General features: G+C 38.0%; 1 protein-coding gene across 1 annotated transcript in view; it reads right to left on the reverse strand.

Moving 5' to 3' along the window:
- Window positions 1-17,601, reverse strand: part of LOC113406099 (MAP7 domain-containing protein 2-like) — a 138,257-nt gene that overhangs the window by 36,504 nt on the left and 84,152 nt on the right. The window contains exons 4-7 of the mRNA XM_026648759.1: window positions 7,259-7,373; window positions 4,223-4,333; window positions 2,602-2,724; window positions 148-296 (exon numbers count right to left, since the gene is read on the reverse strand). Of these exons, the coding sequence (XP_026504544.1) occupies window positions 148-296; window positions 2,602-2,724; window positions 4,223-4,333; window positions 7,259-7,373 (498 nt within the window). The remainder of the gene's footprint in view (window positions 1-147; window positions 297-2,601; window positions 2,725-4,222; window positions 4,334-7,258; window positions 7,374-17,601) is intronic.

The raw sequence follows: 17,601 nt of genomic DNA on the forward strand, positions 1-17,601 counted from the left end.
AAAAGAAACAAAAGGAAGTGAATGTTTTTCTGCTTTCTGTTATAAAAAAAAAAAAAAAAAAAAAGCATATTGTACAATAATGAAACACAGCAACTAAAGCAACATAACTTTGTCCAGGAACACAATCAAAACATGCTCCAAACCCACCTGTGTAACTTCAGCTGCAGTTGCCCCTTTCATGGCATCAGAAGTGGAAGCTGATGCTGCCTTCTTCCTTTCTGCACTTCGGGTGGGGGAAGGCTTGTAGGGAGATTTAAGAGGACTAGCTGGTGCTACACGAGGACAGATATGGAATACTAAAGAGTTATAGTACAATAGCAAGAGCAAAGGGGAACAGACAGAGGAAGTAGGGGAGAGGAAAAAACAGCACAACTTTATGTTATAACATTAAACATGGCAAACGACATTTTTAAAGGTTTATTTAAATAGATATTTAAACCACATTAAATCCATGCCTTTTGCATATGTGCAGAATGGTCTCATTTACCAAAAATGCGTTCAGTAAAAGCATTAACATAAAACTAAGTGCATTTTTAAAAAGCCTATAAAATACCTGAGCACTAAAGTATCTCTTTTACCCATATAAATTCTGAATAACTTGGTAAATACAGATTTCGTGATTTCTCCCCCTCTTCTTTATTAAACACGCATAAAAAAAGATGAATAGGATAGCGATAGTTGTGTCAGTGTAGACAGTGCTAGGTCTCTATCTGTCAACCTAACTACTGCCTCTCAGGGAGGTGGATTAGCTACGCCAATGGGAGAACCCCTCCCATCGCAGTAGTGAGTGTCTATACCAAAGCACTACAGCAGTGCAGTAGCTGTGCGGCTGTAGTGCTTCAAGCACAGACAAGACCTCAGTCACCGAGATCAAATGGATGCTTTTAAAAGCTGTACCCATGAGTCCTAAAAAAAGCTCGGAGACATATTAAGTGCACGGTTAGTATTACTAAGTGCACAGTTATTGTTACTGTGCACATATTAAATGCAAAGTTATTACTACACATAACCTTGAATTTGAAAGTTCACTGGTTATGTGCATTGTGATCAGAATCACAGAGCTTCCCCCCCACACAAACATTTGTTCTTTTTTTTTTTTTAACTTGCAATTTGAACAAAGGTTTGTGAAAAGAGGATATTCTATGTTTTGCTTATATTGCTTTGGCAATATGTTGGGCACCTTTCACAGATGTGAAAAAACAATATTAACTGGAAGAATGTGAGAAAAAGCAAAACAAAAAACAATTTTGCCCTATGTTTGATGTCTTCTATATAAATCATGAAGACCCCATAAAAGATTTAGTCTTGCCTCAGTACAGGGAACTGGACTAGATGACCTACTTAGGTCCCTTCCAGTCCTACCTTTCTGTGGTTGTGTGAAGTAAAAGCAACATACTTTTATTTTGTCTTAGTAGCTCTCCTTTAATGTAGAGCAGAGTACACTGACATTCTGATTTGGCTTTCCTTTAGACAGTTGCTTTGTGAACAGTAAATCAGGAGTTCTCTCATGGCTAAAGTGTTCTATATCATAACTTCCAAAGTACAATATTTTTCATGTAGAAACAAAAAACTGAGGATCTTTTAATGAGTCTACCTTTATATAGCATAAAGAAAAAGTGGAGGGGAAAAAGAGAACATCTTTTTGCTTTGTAATATACCTTTGAGCATCCTTTTATTAAGGGGTAACATACAGAACATGAGTAGATTTGAGTCACGTAATATGGGGATAACAGATGACGTAGATGCTGTACCTTATCACAATTTTGCCCTGAAAAGTGAATATTTTCCTTTGCAGAAAGTCTATTTTTAAAAAAAAGTGCACAAAACTTTTCCTACTTTTGGTCCTGATTCTGCAAATATGTACTCATGTGAGTAGCCCCACTGAAGTCAATCGGATTACTCATGTGCATAAAGTCAATAAGGCTGCTGCTAAATTTAGTTTTGTGTTGGCAGGGTTTATAGATTATAATAGATTTATAATATACAGAAAAGAAGCACTAATTACCATCACTCTCAATTTCTATACATAATAATATATATTTTTATCACTAGAAAAACTGATATCCTCCACTCTGTGCTTCTAGTTTATTTCTAAGTATACCCAAGAACTTAACCCTTTTACGATCTGTTCCTTTAAAAAGACAAAAATAATTCCATAATAAATAATTGCAGCCCCAATAAAGCAATTATGGATGAAATTACATGTTTAAAATGCTAATTTGTATTTTGGAAATTATGTGGGTGCTGAGGATACAGAGCACTACATTAATGTGCAATCTTTTGCTCTCATAAATGGGTCACCTTGGACGGATGATCCAAAAGTTGAGCTACCTCATAATTATTCTACCCTGGTTTGGAATTTCCTGTTGATTTTAGTTAGTTAATTCAAGACCCTGTCACCAAATTTTCTTATAAATAAAAGTAAGAACTGAAAAGGACAAAATGGTAGACATGTAAATATTTCCATGCTTTTGAGACATTACTACCCAAAAAGGAAGTAAAATTATATTAAAAAATAACAGATAATATCTCTACGCAATTTTTCAAGTGCAGCTAAACACATACCTTAACATTTTCAAAGGGCACAATTTTCATTTTTACCTGAATCATTGTATTGCTCAGAAAGCATTAATGTGCTTCTGCTTCTGGCTAAAGAAGACTGTGTGGGAGTCAGCAGTCGAGAAACAATAAAGTTTTCCACTGGACTAAGGTGCATGCGGTGAGCTGAAGGATGGGAGCAAATAAAACAAATAAATTTTAAAAGCAAAAACTAAAAAAAAATATTTGTTTTAAATAACTTAAATAAAACCAGTGAAATGATCAAATGAAATGAACAAGAGAAAACCTGGTATGTCTGTGATTTAAAAATGCTGTTAAAGAAGTTAATGCTCCTCTGAAGGAGGTTTCTGGTTTCTTCATCATTTTAAGCCACCTAAATTATCTTCCAACCTGTATAATAAATACAGTAGATTAAACTTGTTTTTTTTTATAGAAGAAACTTCAGTTCTGCAAAATGGTTGCTTTCATGACTCAGCATGAAAAGGGTTTGCTTTTTTTCCCCAGTGACAGAGCAGTTCCTGGTTTGTGTGCTAAGTACACTGGGAGTCATTTAAAATGCACAGTCTCTCTGTGGTACCAACCTTATTTATACAGTACATCCTTATGCCTTTCCTCCTCATAAATATGAGGTATGACTACATATGTTTATAAACAAATTCCTATTACCTGCATTTATAAAGTCACCTATTACCATAATCTCCGAGTTCTACATTTATATTTATTAAGCAACTCTAAAACCAATTTAAAATGAAGTATGTTTACTGTTGCTTCTTGTTTCTATCAAAATATTTGTCATTTGTTCTAAAAGAAACAATTCACAGAGGGACAATTCGTTCAGTATTTACTGTACAGTTATTACCTTCTAAAGGGCCTAATCTTGCAGAACGCTCATCATCTGCAGAGCCGCTCATGGATCAGGCCTTTAAGTCAAATTAAAAGACTCTAGAAATCTTGACACAAGTGACAACTTCCAGCTGGGTCACAACGATGACAAACTTTTGACAATAACACCCAGTAAATACACACCTGCGCTCATTTTTTAATTATAGTTTCTTCATATGGCTAAAGCGTCACAAGCAATGCATTTCTGGAGGATTACTGCAATTACATTTTGTGCTCAGCCCTGTTTCTTAGTGCATCACGAGATGAAATACAAACAGTATGAAATTCTTGCTGTGTTTTACTGTTTAAATAAACCTCGTATTTACTTAAGGTGCAAAAGCATAATACATCACAGTGTGAACCATCGCATCTCAAAAAAAAAAAAAAAAAACTAATTTGCATCCTTTCTTTAATTCATCCAACATTTTCACTGCCCTGCCATTCCTCACAAATATTCAACCACAGTAATGCAGATAACTGTGAAATGGTTACATGAAGGTGCACTTTGTCCTCTATGGCACAAACTTATATCTGCCGTGCAACATTTAGTCACACGCAGCCTGGGGTCTCTAACATGGTAGCATTATCCTGGACTAGCTATAAAGCTATTTCATGTATTTAAGATCTTTTACTAATATATTTAACTCACCACCCCAATAACGTTAGAATTGGTTATTGTAAAGAACTCAAGAGTTACAAACAGATCTATGGACAAGAAGGTGTGCTTTAAACATAGGAGAGTTTATGCTGATAAGAGACAATGAGCAGCATATTCACTTGCCTCTGTCAGGGGAATATGTTATTGCCGCTGTGGAGGAGGAGAGACGCTTACTGATTGGTGACTCCATTTGCTTTGGCAGATTCATTGTAGAAGCTGAAAGTTTGTCACATGCTGCAGAGAGACGCATTAAAGATATTTATATTCATACTAGTGTTGAACGCTCCCAAAATTAACCTCTCATTTTTTACTCATGGACCTTGTCATTTATCTGGGGGCAATGAATAATGTAGAACAGATAATCCTATTCCAATTGCTGTAGATACCAGCATTTTATAAGATGCAGTTTGGGATACAATTTTTCTACTTGTGATTTTAACATTTCAATTTTACAATACCCTGTGTAATACAATGCCAGGAGCAAGTGACTTCATACTAAGTCCAAATGAATGAAATTGTACCAAGAAAAGAAATGCAATACTTGTACAAGAAGAAAATACATAGGCCGCACAAACATAACAAATTTGAACTCTTCCCTGACCTCTCTCAGCTTCAGTCTGGAGGAGGTGAGATGTATATCAGCTCCTCCAAAATACTATTCTAATGCAAAATTCAAGATATTCAACACTAATTTATTCATTTATAGGATGTATGATAGCATCATTTACCTCTTTACCATCTTGTGCATGAGAACGTTCAAAACAATAACTTGGTTTTGGCCCAACTGTTTATATTTGTTTTTATTTCTGTTATAATACTGTTTGAAAAAGTAAATTTTGGCTTGATGACTATTCCTATGTACTCATAAGTTCAATATAATGATGGAATCACTTATGCCCAATTATTGTAGCGGTGAACTACGACGTGTTGTTCATTACGTAATGGTCAGAACCTACAAGCATACTGGATGGCTTCAGGGGGGTTGTTTATGTTTAAAATTTTGTTTCTTCTGACAACAACGAAGAAGTCTCAGCTAGTAACTCACATTCATGTTATAAATTCTACAGTCCTTGCTCAACTATGACTTTCACTTACATCAGTGGAAGTCTTGCCTAAGTGACAACTGCAAGATTTGGCCCTATCTGCTACAGAAAGCAATAAAATTCCTTATGTTCACATTTTTAAAAGGTAGGTGCAATGATTGCTTCCAGAAAATGCATGCAAACCTGCAAATCACTTATTTGTACATTAATACTGCTTTGTGTGAACATTCACCCATGTCTGCACAAAAGAAAGAGTCTTGGGGTTTACATACATGTTTTTGCAGTACATCAGTTACTCATGCATTTTGCAGGCATAACCATTGTGCCCATCTTTGAAAAAACAGCTCTTGAGTAGGTTGGCTGTGCTAGATTTACAAAATATGTCAAATATATTTGCAGCTGAAGGAAAAAACAACCACCACCAAAAAAAAAACCCAAACCCCCAATGTACGATTCATCCCTGGTATAGACATACAAGATCTATTTCACAGTCCTCTGAAATTAATATTCTAATCTAAAATATAATATAAAATTCAAAAAAGTTGTCAAAGGACAAATGCAGAATCAGAATTTGTAATCATTATTACAATGTTCAAAAGACTTCAGCATACTAAAACAACAATGCTTACTAATTTTTAACATATTGTGGATGTAGAGGGTGGGGCTGGAAGGAATAGATACATGATGGGTGACATGCTATCTCCATAACATATTTACTCTTATTGTATAATTGAAATGTTTTTAAAATAGAACCTCTGCCCCATCAAGTCTCTCTTGAACAAGCTACTCAAATGATATACACACAAAAAAACTACAAAAACATGTATCTGTGCCCACAAATTTGACAAAGACGTGAATTTATTGAGTTATTCAAGTCCACAGTTAGTGAGAAAATTATGAAATGTCTCCATTGTGCTGGAATGCTAGGCATGCATTGCTTCACTATGACAAAATCAAAAGAAAAAAGACATTTGTTCCATATCTTTAATGGTAACAGTGTAGAGTACCAGACTGAAATAATAAGAAAAACAGTGGTTAGGAAGGACAAGATCAGTGGATGATTTAAAGTGATTAGAACAGTTATAAACGAGACACTATGGTACTGTGATTCTCTGAAATACCATTGTAGGAATCAGCAGCAGCAGTAGAGGTCACAGGGTCTGAAGGAAGGGTGTTGGCAGCTAAACCTAGGAGAGGGGGTGGGGTATTTTCTGATTCACCTATACAGCAGAAAAATCAGAGCAAAGAGAGGTGAAAGAAATTACCGAATAGGTTAAAAAAAATAATGTATAAGCTATACTAGAAAATTAAAGAGGTTGCTTTCTAGAAGCATAAGAGATGCTTTTATTATGTTGCAAGTATATTTCTTTCCCAATTTTTCTTAAATGACAAACCCTGAAAATTTTAATGTGAAATAAAGCTAAATGTTCTTTGCTTTAACATGGACAGAAAAATATATTTACACTTAGTTTAGAAGAGAGCAGCAGTCATATTTCATCATCTGAGCACAGGGTTTTTTGTTTTTCTTTTTTAATAAACCAGTCCATTTGGAAACCCAGTGAATTTAAATGATATAAATAGAAGAGAGATGAATACCTTTTTGAAACGTAAAAGCAGTTCATGATTGATTATGAAATAATTATGAAACCAAATCAAAAAGAGCAACAACAACAAAAAAGTACGTGGAAAAATCCATTTTAAACTGTGAATGCTGCATAATCATCTAGAAATCCCTGTGAGCTTTTAGAAGTGCCAGTGACAAAAATAGATTGTTTTCCGCAAAGGTTTGGGCAGCACTCGGCTCCTTTGTGAATACAGCAAGCTAAATGTGTTGGGGTTTTTTAAAATTTCATTTTAGCATTTGCTATGATCCCCAAAACAGTTTCTGATTACTGTATTAAAATGATCTGCTTTCACAAACTTAGGAGTGACCTTTCTTCCCCGGAGATACCATAGACAGGAAACCTGATAAGCTATTACAAAGCATTTATTCATGCTACATTATCAACAGCCCTCACAACATCACAGTAACTATAAACAGGTACCTTCTTTCTATCTTTAATCTCATGCATTTTGCACTTCAGGATCTGCAATGCAGGCAGCTTGTTTCACTCACCATCTCTCCCTCCTGAGCCTGCAGTCAGTGCTCCTCCCCACGACCATCGCTTCTGTTTCTGTTCCAGCTGCTGACTACGTTCTAGTGAACGACGCATCATGGCTTCTAAACGTTCCTGGTTAAATTGTTGCAAAAATGGAGAGAGAGAGAAATAAAATCTAATTCAGTTCACCTGGGCTTTCTGATCAAAACTAAAAAATAAACATCATTTGTCACCACACCTAACAGGTTCCTGTAATCATGCTATCAACAAAAGAAAAACGACTGAATACAGAAGGTACCAGTATGTCTACCTACCTCCAGAGAAGAGTATCCTTTGTTTGCAATCCACTGAGGTCACTACAGAGGCCTAAGTAAACACCACAGGTTGCATCACTGCCTAGCATCTGTTCCCGCTGGTGAGTCTGCTGCTGTGCTCTGGACTTAATTTGTATAAGAATAATGCTTGACAAGCATTAACTCCTTCTTGTCTAAGCAGGCCTCAGGTTTTTCTCCTTCAGTATTAAAGCTAGATTGCTGCAATGCCAGTGGCTCCTCCTAGCTGCACAGATAAATGATCATTTCAAACCTGAAGCAGGTTGCATTTCCAGGATGACTTTTTTTTTTTTTTTTTAAATCCCTGCTTCCCCCAAAACACCTTCTACAGATTAGATATTTAAGATTGTCTTTATCCTAATCTGAGTTGCATAGACCATTCCATTTAGATACACCTTTTTAAACACATATTTACTACTTCTTGCTCTGAACAACTTGCTTCCCCCTCCCTTACCCCCACATCCCCCCTCCCCTTCCCCCTGCCCGGTGTATTTTTTTTTCTTTTTTTGGTCCCTTTGGAAATCTTGCCCCACCTTTAAACTTTCAACTGTTTATCCATGATCTTTCCACTACCTCCACCTCCTGGCCCTCACTGAAACCTAACTCCTCCATCCATGCCTGTTACCATCTTCCCCCTACAGTGCGCGTGCTCTCTGTGCTTTATTGGTCAAGATGTTGGCACTGGTCTTTTACTTTCTTACTCTTTTTTTCCCCTTCAAAATGGGCATCATCCTGTTCTTTGCCCTCTGCTTATTTTTTGCATCTATTGCCTCCCACGGTCCTGGTCCTTCTTCCTCTCTTTCTCCAAACTGACTTCCATCATCCTTGGCCACTTCAGCCTCCATGCTGAAGATCAGTGCAGTTGTGCAGCCTCTCACTTTCTTACCCAACATTCAGTCATTCATTTGTTTTTTACCTCAGTTCCTCTACTCACTACCTCAGTCACTCTATTTTTCACGAGACACTGGATTCTTATGCTCTAAATTTTCTGTCCCTGATCACCACATTATCTTACTTATTCATCGCTGTTAAACCCCAACCCAATCTCAAAATCCATGTGTTACCTCCAATCTATTAAATTACCAACTTCCCGCTGACATTATCAAACATTAACACCATCCTTTTATCATTATCCTCTTTCACTTTGGCAGAGAACACTGGTCTCCAGAGGCAATGCATAAGGAGCACACAGGGTCATATCCTCCCTCCCCTCCCCACCCCCCGATTTGCTGCTTGGCTTCTGAGCATGCTCACAAGGACTTCTCATAATACTTACCTTACAAGAGGCCATTTGGGTATCATATGTAAACTGGTAACACACTAGATATTAATATTATTGCGTGATTTACGTATGTTTAGCATGTGAAGAGTTAGCTAGGTGTGCTGGAAATATGTTTAGATCAAGCATACTAAGTAGAGTGAATAACAAGCCTGCCCTAGACAAAGGAATGTGGATTTAACTGTCTGCCTAGCTTGATTACAGGCAAAGGACAATGAAAGTACATTTACATATAAGGTAAACAAAGTAATCAAGTTAACAGGTGATGGAAGAGCATGGTGAGCATACTAGGGGACTCCCCAGAGTCTGAACCCTCAGAAGGTCTTCATGGCTCTTGAGGCAAAGTCAATGGACTTTGGGGAATAAAATGGGAGCAAACATCCTGGCTATCCATCACTTAGGGGACAAAGGGAACAGCACCCTCTGATTCTGTGAACGCTGGATCCTCTGGCCTGAAGGGCGAGAGATGCTGGTAGTTTGAGGTCAGTGAGAAAGCTTAGGCAAAGATTGTAACTTGTTAAAATTAAGTTTTAGTCACTAGGAAACATGTTTCTGTTTTATTTGTAACCATTTGTCTCTGTTACTCTTGCTTAGTATCACTTAAGTCTACATTCTTTATCAATAAACATATGCTTAGTTTTACTATAAACCATCTCAGTGCTGCGTATTAAGATAAAGAGCATGTCCTATTTCTGGCCGAGTGTAAATGCCTCCACCCCATCCTCCTCCATGATCTATCCACTGATTTCAGAAGCAGGCCACTTCCTACTCCTGGATTCTGATCTACTGGTTCTTCCTCTCCCCTCTCCAACTGCTCCTTTAGTTTCTCCTCTCCCTCTGTCGTGGATTCTTTCAGTCTCTCTCAGGGCTCTGTCCATTGTTCCATCTTTTCCCGTTACCCTGGATGACCTAATCTGATCTCGAACTTTCAGCTATTATTGTCTATCTACTGATGAGTCCTTCATCTATGTCTCCATACTGACATCTCCCCCTTTGATCGGTCTCTCATCTCCAGCTCTCTTTAGAACATCACATCCTAAATACCCTGCCATTAGCTAATGCAAAACATGCCAAAAGCAAACTGCAGCTTTTTGTCCTTTTCCTTTTTTCCTATGTCACTGTCAATACCATCAGTGTCTAAACAGACACACGAGCTCCCTTCTCTTTCCCCCCTCTTCATTTCCCACCCTCCCTCCAAGTGCATGCATAGAGAGGCACACACAGGCCACCACAAAATCCAGACATCTCTCTCTCTACAATAGCTCAGAAAAACCCATACCTTCCTTCCTGTCTCTGGGAGTAACATGCTTGTCCATATTGTGGTCTTCTCCTGCCTTTGCTATGCAGCTTTTCTGTGTCTCCCTGATTCCAGACTTGCTCCCCTCCAGTCTACCATGCCATGACCTAAACAGACTTCCTTTCCTGCTTCTCTGACCACGTCATCCCCACATTCAAATCCCTCTGCTGTCTCCCACTCATCTTCTGGTCCTCACCCTTCAAGGCCATATTAACTCCACAGCCTAATCATTGCTCTCATTTCCTTTCAGTTCCTCTACTCCTCCCAAGACTCCTACCTCACCCATCTCTTTATAGTCTCCTCCCACTCATTTACATTACTTTCTCCAGTTATCCTCCTTGCCTCTGAAATGTCATTCCACCAGTGTTATGCAAAACAATCACTCTTTTCTCTCATACCCCTCTTTAAACACACTTCCGCAAAACCTACCAACCTTATCACAGCTAATAAGTATTATAAACACACTTATTTAAAAAAAAAATGTGATACTATATATTAAAATGTCAGCTGGTTATAAGAGGCAACGTGTATTTGTTTTGTCTGTTTATAACTTTAATATTCCACGGGGCAAAGATCGTGTCATCCTCTGTTTTGTAGGTCAGATAACATAATGATGGCATTTAAAATAACTAATAACACTGTTCTATGAACAAAATAAAGCACAAAATGAAATAGTCTAAAGGAAAAACTGTGGGTTTTTTCATATGTATTTGAAAACTCACGTTACCCACATTTAGAATTTGATATCTTAAATTGTATAGTATGAAACTACAAAGAGAAAAGGATTTTCTGTATATTTTATTTGGAAATATATACTTTCATTTCTGTAGTGCCTTTCATCAAAGAATCACAGAACACTTGAATATTAAACCCTCACAAAATTAACAAACATATACATTAACATTTTAAACTAGCAAAATATCACATACTTAAAGCAAAAACCAAAATACCCCAGCTTGTTAGCCTATAAAATGCAGGGTTAGCCAAAAAAAATTTGGATTTAGTACTGCTACAACCAATTTATTTGCCCAGGAATAGCTAACCAGTAGGACACAAATGCATTTCTCCATCAGCAACACAAAATGTGCTGCCTTTGTTACATAGACCCTAACTCCTTGAAAGACATTTCATACACTATGCCGGCTTCCCATCTGGAATCTGTAATAGCTATTGTGAAGGTAACTGCTGCACTATTGATATGTTGAGCCATCAAAAACAATCCTATAGTATTCCATGAGCTTCGCATGAAGGTTAAATCAAGAATAAGCAAACTATGAAAACCTGAATAGAGCCACCTACTGTTCATACAGAAAATATAAAATTTCTGCATTCCAAAAACCCTTGTAGCCATCAACCCAAGTTTCTTCAGTCTAAAAAACAGAACCATTTGGATCACCCCAATTTACCTCTTTTTAAAAAAGCATTAGCACAGAGAACGCAAGTAAATTGATCAAGAACTTCCCTTTCATCTATACAAAATATAATACACACAAAAGGCAAAAGAATCCAATTTCTTTTCTCATTCAAACTGGAGGTTATTTTACAAATATCATGGGTATAAACAAAAAGGACAGCTTAAAAAAGTCATGCTCCTGCCTGAAATTTTTGTACCTACTGTTACAAACAACTAGCTAACTGTAAGATTAGAGAAAAAAATAATTCTGTTCACCTATAGTAAACAAAATGAAAAAAGAGGATTTTAAAAAAAATCAAAACTGTTTATATAGTTAGTTGCACTATTTCTAAATACCACCACCCAGTCACTTTCAACTTTTATTTATGTGGGTCTTTTGCATAACAATGAGGGAAAGAATTTTTTTTTGTTTTAAAGGGGAAAAATGTGCATTGTAAAAAATCACAAAAATGTTGATGCCGGCCTTCACCACTCCTTCTAACTGCCCTTCTGCACACAACCCTTTACCAAAGTACCCTCATTTAACACAACCTATTTCTACTCCAGACATTCGTACTGATAGGGAAAACATATCTGGTGAACAGGTGTGCAGAAGGGCACAGGGAGTACATGGTCTGTGGTATACAATAGTTATAGCAATGATAATGGGCATGTTTGCAGTTCGAGGAGAAGAGGGTATGAACTGATCGGTTGCTTAACTTTATTTCTTTACTTTTGTGAGTTAGTGTCAGGTAAGTTGCGTGTGTAATAACTTAACTGCTTGACAATAACTTTTTTTGTGTATTTATATATTGGATTAAGTTACACACAAATGAATTACAACACTTATTATGAAAAAAATATTATTCACGTTTTTTGGTTCAAAAAGTAATTAACTGGAGTCCCCAAACATTCATGAATATTTCCAATCTATTTTTTTTAAACACATACCCTTCCCAAATGTGAGTTTCAAAAATATGAAATTTACTCCATAATGAATATTTTACTGAGAGAAATCCTTCCAATGATGCAGAATGATTTTACAACAGCTATTACCAAGATGTCTTGAAGTTGGGAGCTGGGTTTTGTGTACGTACCTATTTTGCAGTGCTTGTTTATTTAAACCTCAATACAGTGGTAGATTCAATGTTAATTTTGTCTTTTTCATAGAATCATAGAATATCAGAGTTGGAAGGGACCTCAGGAGGTCATCTAGTCCAACCCCCTGCTCAAAGCAGGACCAATCTCCAACTAAATCCCCAAATCCCTAAATGGACCCCTCAAGGATGAACTCACAACCCTGGATTTAGCAGGCCAATGCTCAAACCACTGAGCTATCTCAACCCCCCGGATTATTTTTAAAAATATAATCTGACATTTTTACCCCAAAATGATGTATGAATGGGCAGTGTAGAAAAATATGAGAAAGAGCACCCAATATGCTTGACATAGTCAGTCCAAGTCAGAATGTAATCCAGCGTCGTACATTTTGGCAGGTGTTCACATTGCTTTATTAACAAAAATGTGAGAGGAGCAGAGGACATTACATCTAAAAAGAGATACATGTAGAATATGTTGAAAGACCTACTAAAGCACTCCAGTCTCAGAAGTGCTTTGGGGTAGGAGTGGGGACAGACCTGCATTTTAGTAAAGTATGAGGAACAAACTTCCCAAAACCATTGGCTATACACTAATAAAAACTGCACTTGAAACTTTTCTGGACAAGAGAGTGCTTTCTTCCTTGAAATGTCAGAGGTTTTTAATCCAATGCTATTGGATTAAAATAAATATGGAGATAAAAATGGTGCCATCTGGAACCTCTAAGAAAAAGGAGTAGCTAATAAGGAGAGGGTTACGTTAAAGTAAAAATTCAGTTTCTACTTGTCACATTCACACAGTTCCTATCTGAGGAAATGCTCCTAAATAATGATAAGTGGAAACACACCCACTGTCACTCCACTCTGCAATGTGGCTAATCACCACCTCAGAGAGGGCCTTGCTGGAGCCACTCCACTTTTACTATCAATTCCCTTCAAAATACACAAACCGCCCTATCTGCCTTTGCACAGGAAACAAGGAAGAAGAGAAGTCAGAATAGGTGGGACTTTCACCACCTACAAGTACTTTTGAAGATGAGTAAGTACAAAATAGCTGAGCAAAGGATTCTCAGCTCTATGAAAGGAATAAGCCTAATACAGATTGTGGAGAGCCATTCTCCTTTCTTTAAAAAAAAAAAAAAAAAAAGTTCTACAGACTCAACAACAACAACAAATATTTTCTACCCAGATTTTCATGGCTTATTCCACCACAGATATGCAATGATCTTCCCAGTATATTTTCTGAAGATGTTATATACATATATATATGCATTTACAAGTGGCATGCAAGTGGAAGCACTTCTCTCTTTGAACATCACGAGATGATGGTTACAGAAAGGTCTGTGATGGTGCATACACTTAACATACCACAAAAACTCACATAACACAAGAACCAGGGGTCACCCATTGAAATTAACAGACAGCAGGTTTAAAACAAACATAAGGAAGTACTTCACACAATGCACAGTCAACCTGTGGATCTCATTGCCAGGGCATGTTCTGAAGAATGAAAGTATAACTGGGCTCAGAAAAGAATTAGATAAGTTCATGGAGGATATGTCCAACTATGTCTATTAGCCAAGATGGTCAGGGATGTAACCCCATGCTCTCATGTCCCTAAGCCTCTGACTGCCAGGTGCTGGGACTGGACAGGGGATGGATCACTGCTAAATGATTTCTGTTCATTCCCTCTGAAACATCTGGCACTGGCCGCCATCAGAAGACAAGTTACTGGGCTAGATGGACCATTGGTCTGACCCAGTACAGCCATTCTTATGTTCTTATACTTGCCCATTTTTTTTTTCAGATGGATCACTGATATGCATTTCCAGCTGTGTCCAATTAGTTTAACACATCTTTGGGGAAAGTATTGTCATGGCAATGAAGTAATTTCAGAAGGAGATAGAGGTCTGTTGCTGCTCATTATAAAGGTAAAACAGGAGCAATTCTTAAGATGATTCATATGACACATTGGCGGGCAAGCAGGACGGTTGCCCTGGATTCCAACTTCCAGAGGGTGCCAGACTGCTGTGCCACTCAGCTTTGTTTACTTTTTGCTCCGCTGATTGGCTAGCCAAACGTTCTGTATTTTTTGCTCTGCCACTCAGGCGGGGCAGGAGTGAACCAAAAACATTTTCCATCTGGGCCGACAAAACAACTATGGTATGAGACCATAATTTATTTATTTTTTAAATGAAGCAAATCATTTCCACGGACAGTAAAGCACACAGAGAACCAGATCATAGAAACAGGATGTCACAGTTAAAGTAGGAGAGGCCAGATTTTGTTTTCTCTTTTAATGTTAAAGTCAGGGCAAAATGTACATAGACTGAAAGAAGAGAAATGGGAGTAAATCATTTTGATACTACATGGAAATATTTTCTCTCTTTTGCAAGGTGTTTTAGTCATAGGGAAGGTTATCAAGGCTCTCTAGAATGTGTCCTTACAAGATGTGAAAGTCAACTATTCTAGCAAAGTCATCATCTTCCCATGACATCTTTTTTCTTCCCGTCTTTTCAAAAAACTTTTAATTCTTAATCTTAAGCTGCAGTAGCAGTGCTAGTGTCTACTAAGGCCCAAGCCGTCTTCAACCTCTGTCCACGTGTGAACACATAATAATAGTAAGAGGAACCTTACTGTGGAACAGCAGCACGATAGTAGCGGTGAACTTAAGTGTTAAAGTGAAATCCTGGAAGTGCAGGACAAGCTTGTGGCCATTTGTTTTCAGCAGAATTGGAACTTTCACACTGTATTTTAAGTCTCTGTCCCTTTATGGTTTGTTAAAACCTTCCTCATAGGGCAGAACTGCAATGGTCCACTGCAAAGGTTCTTCCGAGATGTGAACATGCCCCATTTTATTGTGAGTTATTGTGCTAACTCTGAAACGTTTTGATTGTTGCCATTATGCAATTCCCTATTTTAAGGGACTCTGGTTTTCCAGTTTCTGTTTTTACTCATTTCTATGTTCATCTTTTTGATACTTCAGTGCACTGACACTGCATAAAATAATATTTATTGGTTTGCCTGAATTGTTACTACATAATTTATCAGAAATCTGTTGCTTCTTTAGCAATGAAAAAAACACAAAACAAATTAAAAGAGTTTTAAAGCAGTCTCCTTTCACGCTTGTCTCCTATGTCGCGGGCCTGTCCATAAGTGTGCAGATACACACATGTACACACTGCATTTAGAGAGCTACATCAGAAATTAGGCCACTGTCCACCACAACAAAAAACCAAATTGAGTACTAACTGACCCTGGCAGAGAGCATGCATATGCAAGTGCACACACAAGCCTTTTAGAATACTTTATCCCTTTTATTCTAAAGATTGGTATTTCAGCTGGCCTAGATTATTTACATATGTTCCAGTGAGACTTTCTGGTTTTGTTATGGGATATGGTAGGAAAAGGAAATATGTATTTAGATGTATAAAATCCTCCATCTGTCAGTGGACAGTGTAAAGAGGACATGAAAAAATAACCTTGCATTTTCTGACTCTTCCCTCTCGTCCTGGCTATTTTTAAAAAACTGACTCTTGGAATGCTACATTAAACTCATGCATTATTGAAAGCCCTAGTTATTTCAGCAGAAACATCCAGCTAACATTTGGGTTTTGATTGAAATTACAAGATAGAGAAACCCACGCTTCCCAGCTAGAGTCTCTCTATGGAGGAGCAAGATGCATGTGGAATGGGTAGGATAAGTAGAAAACTTATGTGGATAGCAGCAAACTACAAGGAAGCTTGTGGAAAGATCGTTCTGCAGCTAACACTGCATGGCTGCAACTGTGTTGCACGGGTCAGTAAAGACTGTGGTTCAGATTTTCAAGGTCAACTAGGTGATGTAAACATACAAACGGATTAATTTTATGGTGAGTTGTGTGTCTAAAATCCAGCAAACAGGCTATGAAAATCTTTGCCTGTATTCTGCTGATTGGAAGCCATGTCTTGAGTGAATGGCTGCAAAAATATTTTTGAAGGGCTTAAAAATATTACATTTCAGTGGGAAGCAAAGGGACATGTCTGCAGCTGCCAGAGGAATGGAACAACAGGCGACTTTTCTTGCAGGTGGCAGGGGATCAGGGAGGAAAGTCGGCATTTGTCTGCTTCTGAAAGCTTTACATAGGAAGGTTTGGGAAAGGGCATTCCATTGCTTTCCAGATTTCCAAGAAATGCTCAAAAATATGTATGAATTATCCTAAAGGGCAAATGGATCAAGCAGGTTCAAGATTAAATAAAATCAGTGGCACAGAGACTTAGGAAAAGAAATATTCCAGTTGTTTGCAGAGCCACGTTCACCTGAACACAAAGAGACCAAACGCTCACAAAGAAAATGTATTGAAGTTCTATAAATGTCTGAGAACAAGTAACATATATCCAGAGTTATGTAAGAAAGCTTCTCTTTGTGCTATATTCTTTGGAAGTATTTGTATTTATAAACAGACTTTCTACTATGAAACTGAATATATCAAAACACTGCAGTGACCAAACATAGGCCTGGTCTACACTACAGAGTTAGGTTGACGTAAGGCAATTTACATTGACCCAATTATGTGAGTACACACTACAGCTTTGTCCCACTGACGTAAGTGCCCTACTACACCGACATCATAACTCCACTTCCACAGGAGGCGCAGGGCTTATGTCAGTGTAGTTATGGCGTTGCAGTGTCTGTGCAGACACTGCTTTACTTGCACTGGCTGTTGACAGTCTTGTCAATTTCAGGGCTGAAATTGACAAGAAAGCCAGGCAGCCACAATCCCAGCTGCCCCCGGCTCCCTGCCAGACTACACCTGCCCGGCTCCCCACTGGACTGTTCATGTCCGCCCGGCTCCCCATTCAGGGAGGCGAGAAGCCTGGGCAGCTGCCCCCGCGCTCAGTGGGGAATGGAGAGGCGAGAAGCACAGGCGGCTGGCACCCGCTCCCGGCAGGCAATGGGGAGGTGAGCGGAGCTGAGAGCTC

The sequence above is a fragment of the Terrapene carolina genome, unplaced genomic scaffold, assembly GCF_002925995.2.
Source record: "Terrapene carolina triunguis isolate 2854851 unplaced genomic scaffold, T_m_triunguis-2.0 Scaffold22, whole genome shotgun sequence".
Classification (NCBI taxonomy): Eukaryota; Metazoa; Chordata; order Testudines; family Emydidae; genus Terrapene; species Terrapene triunguis.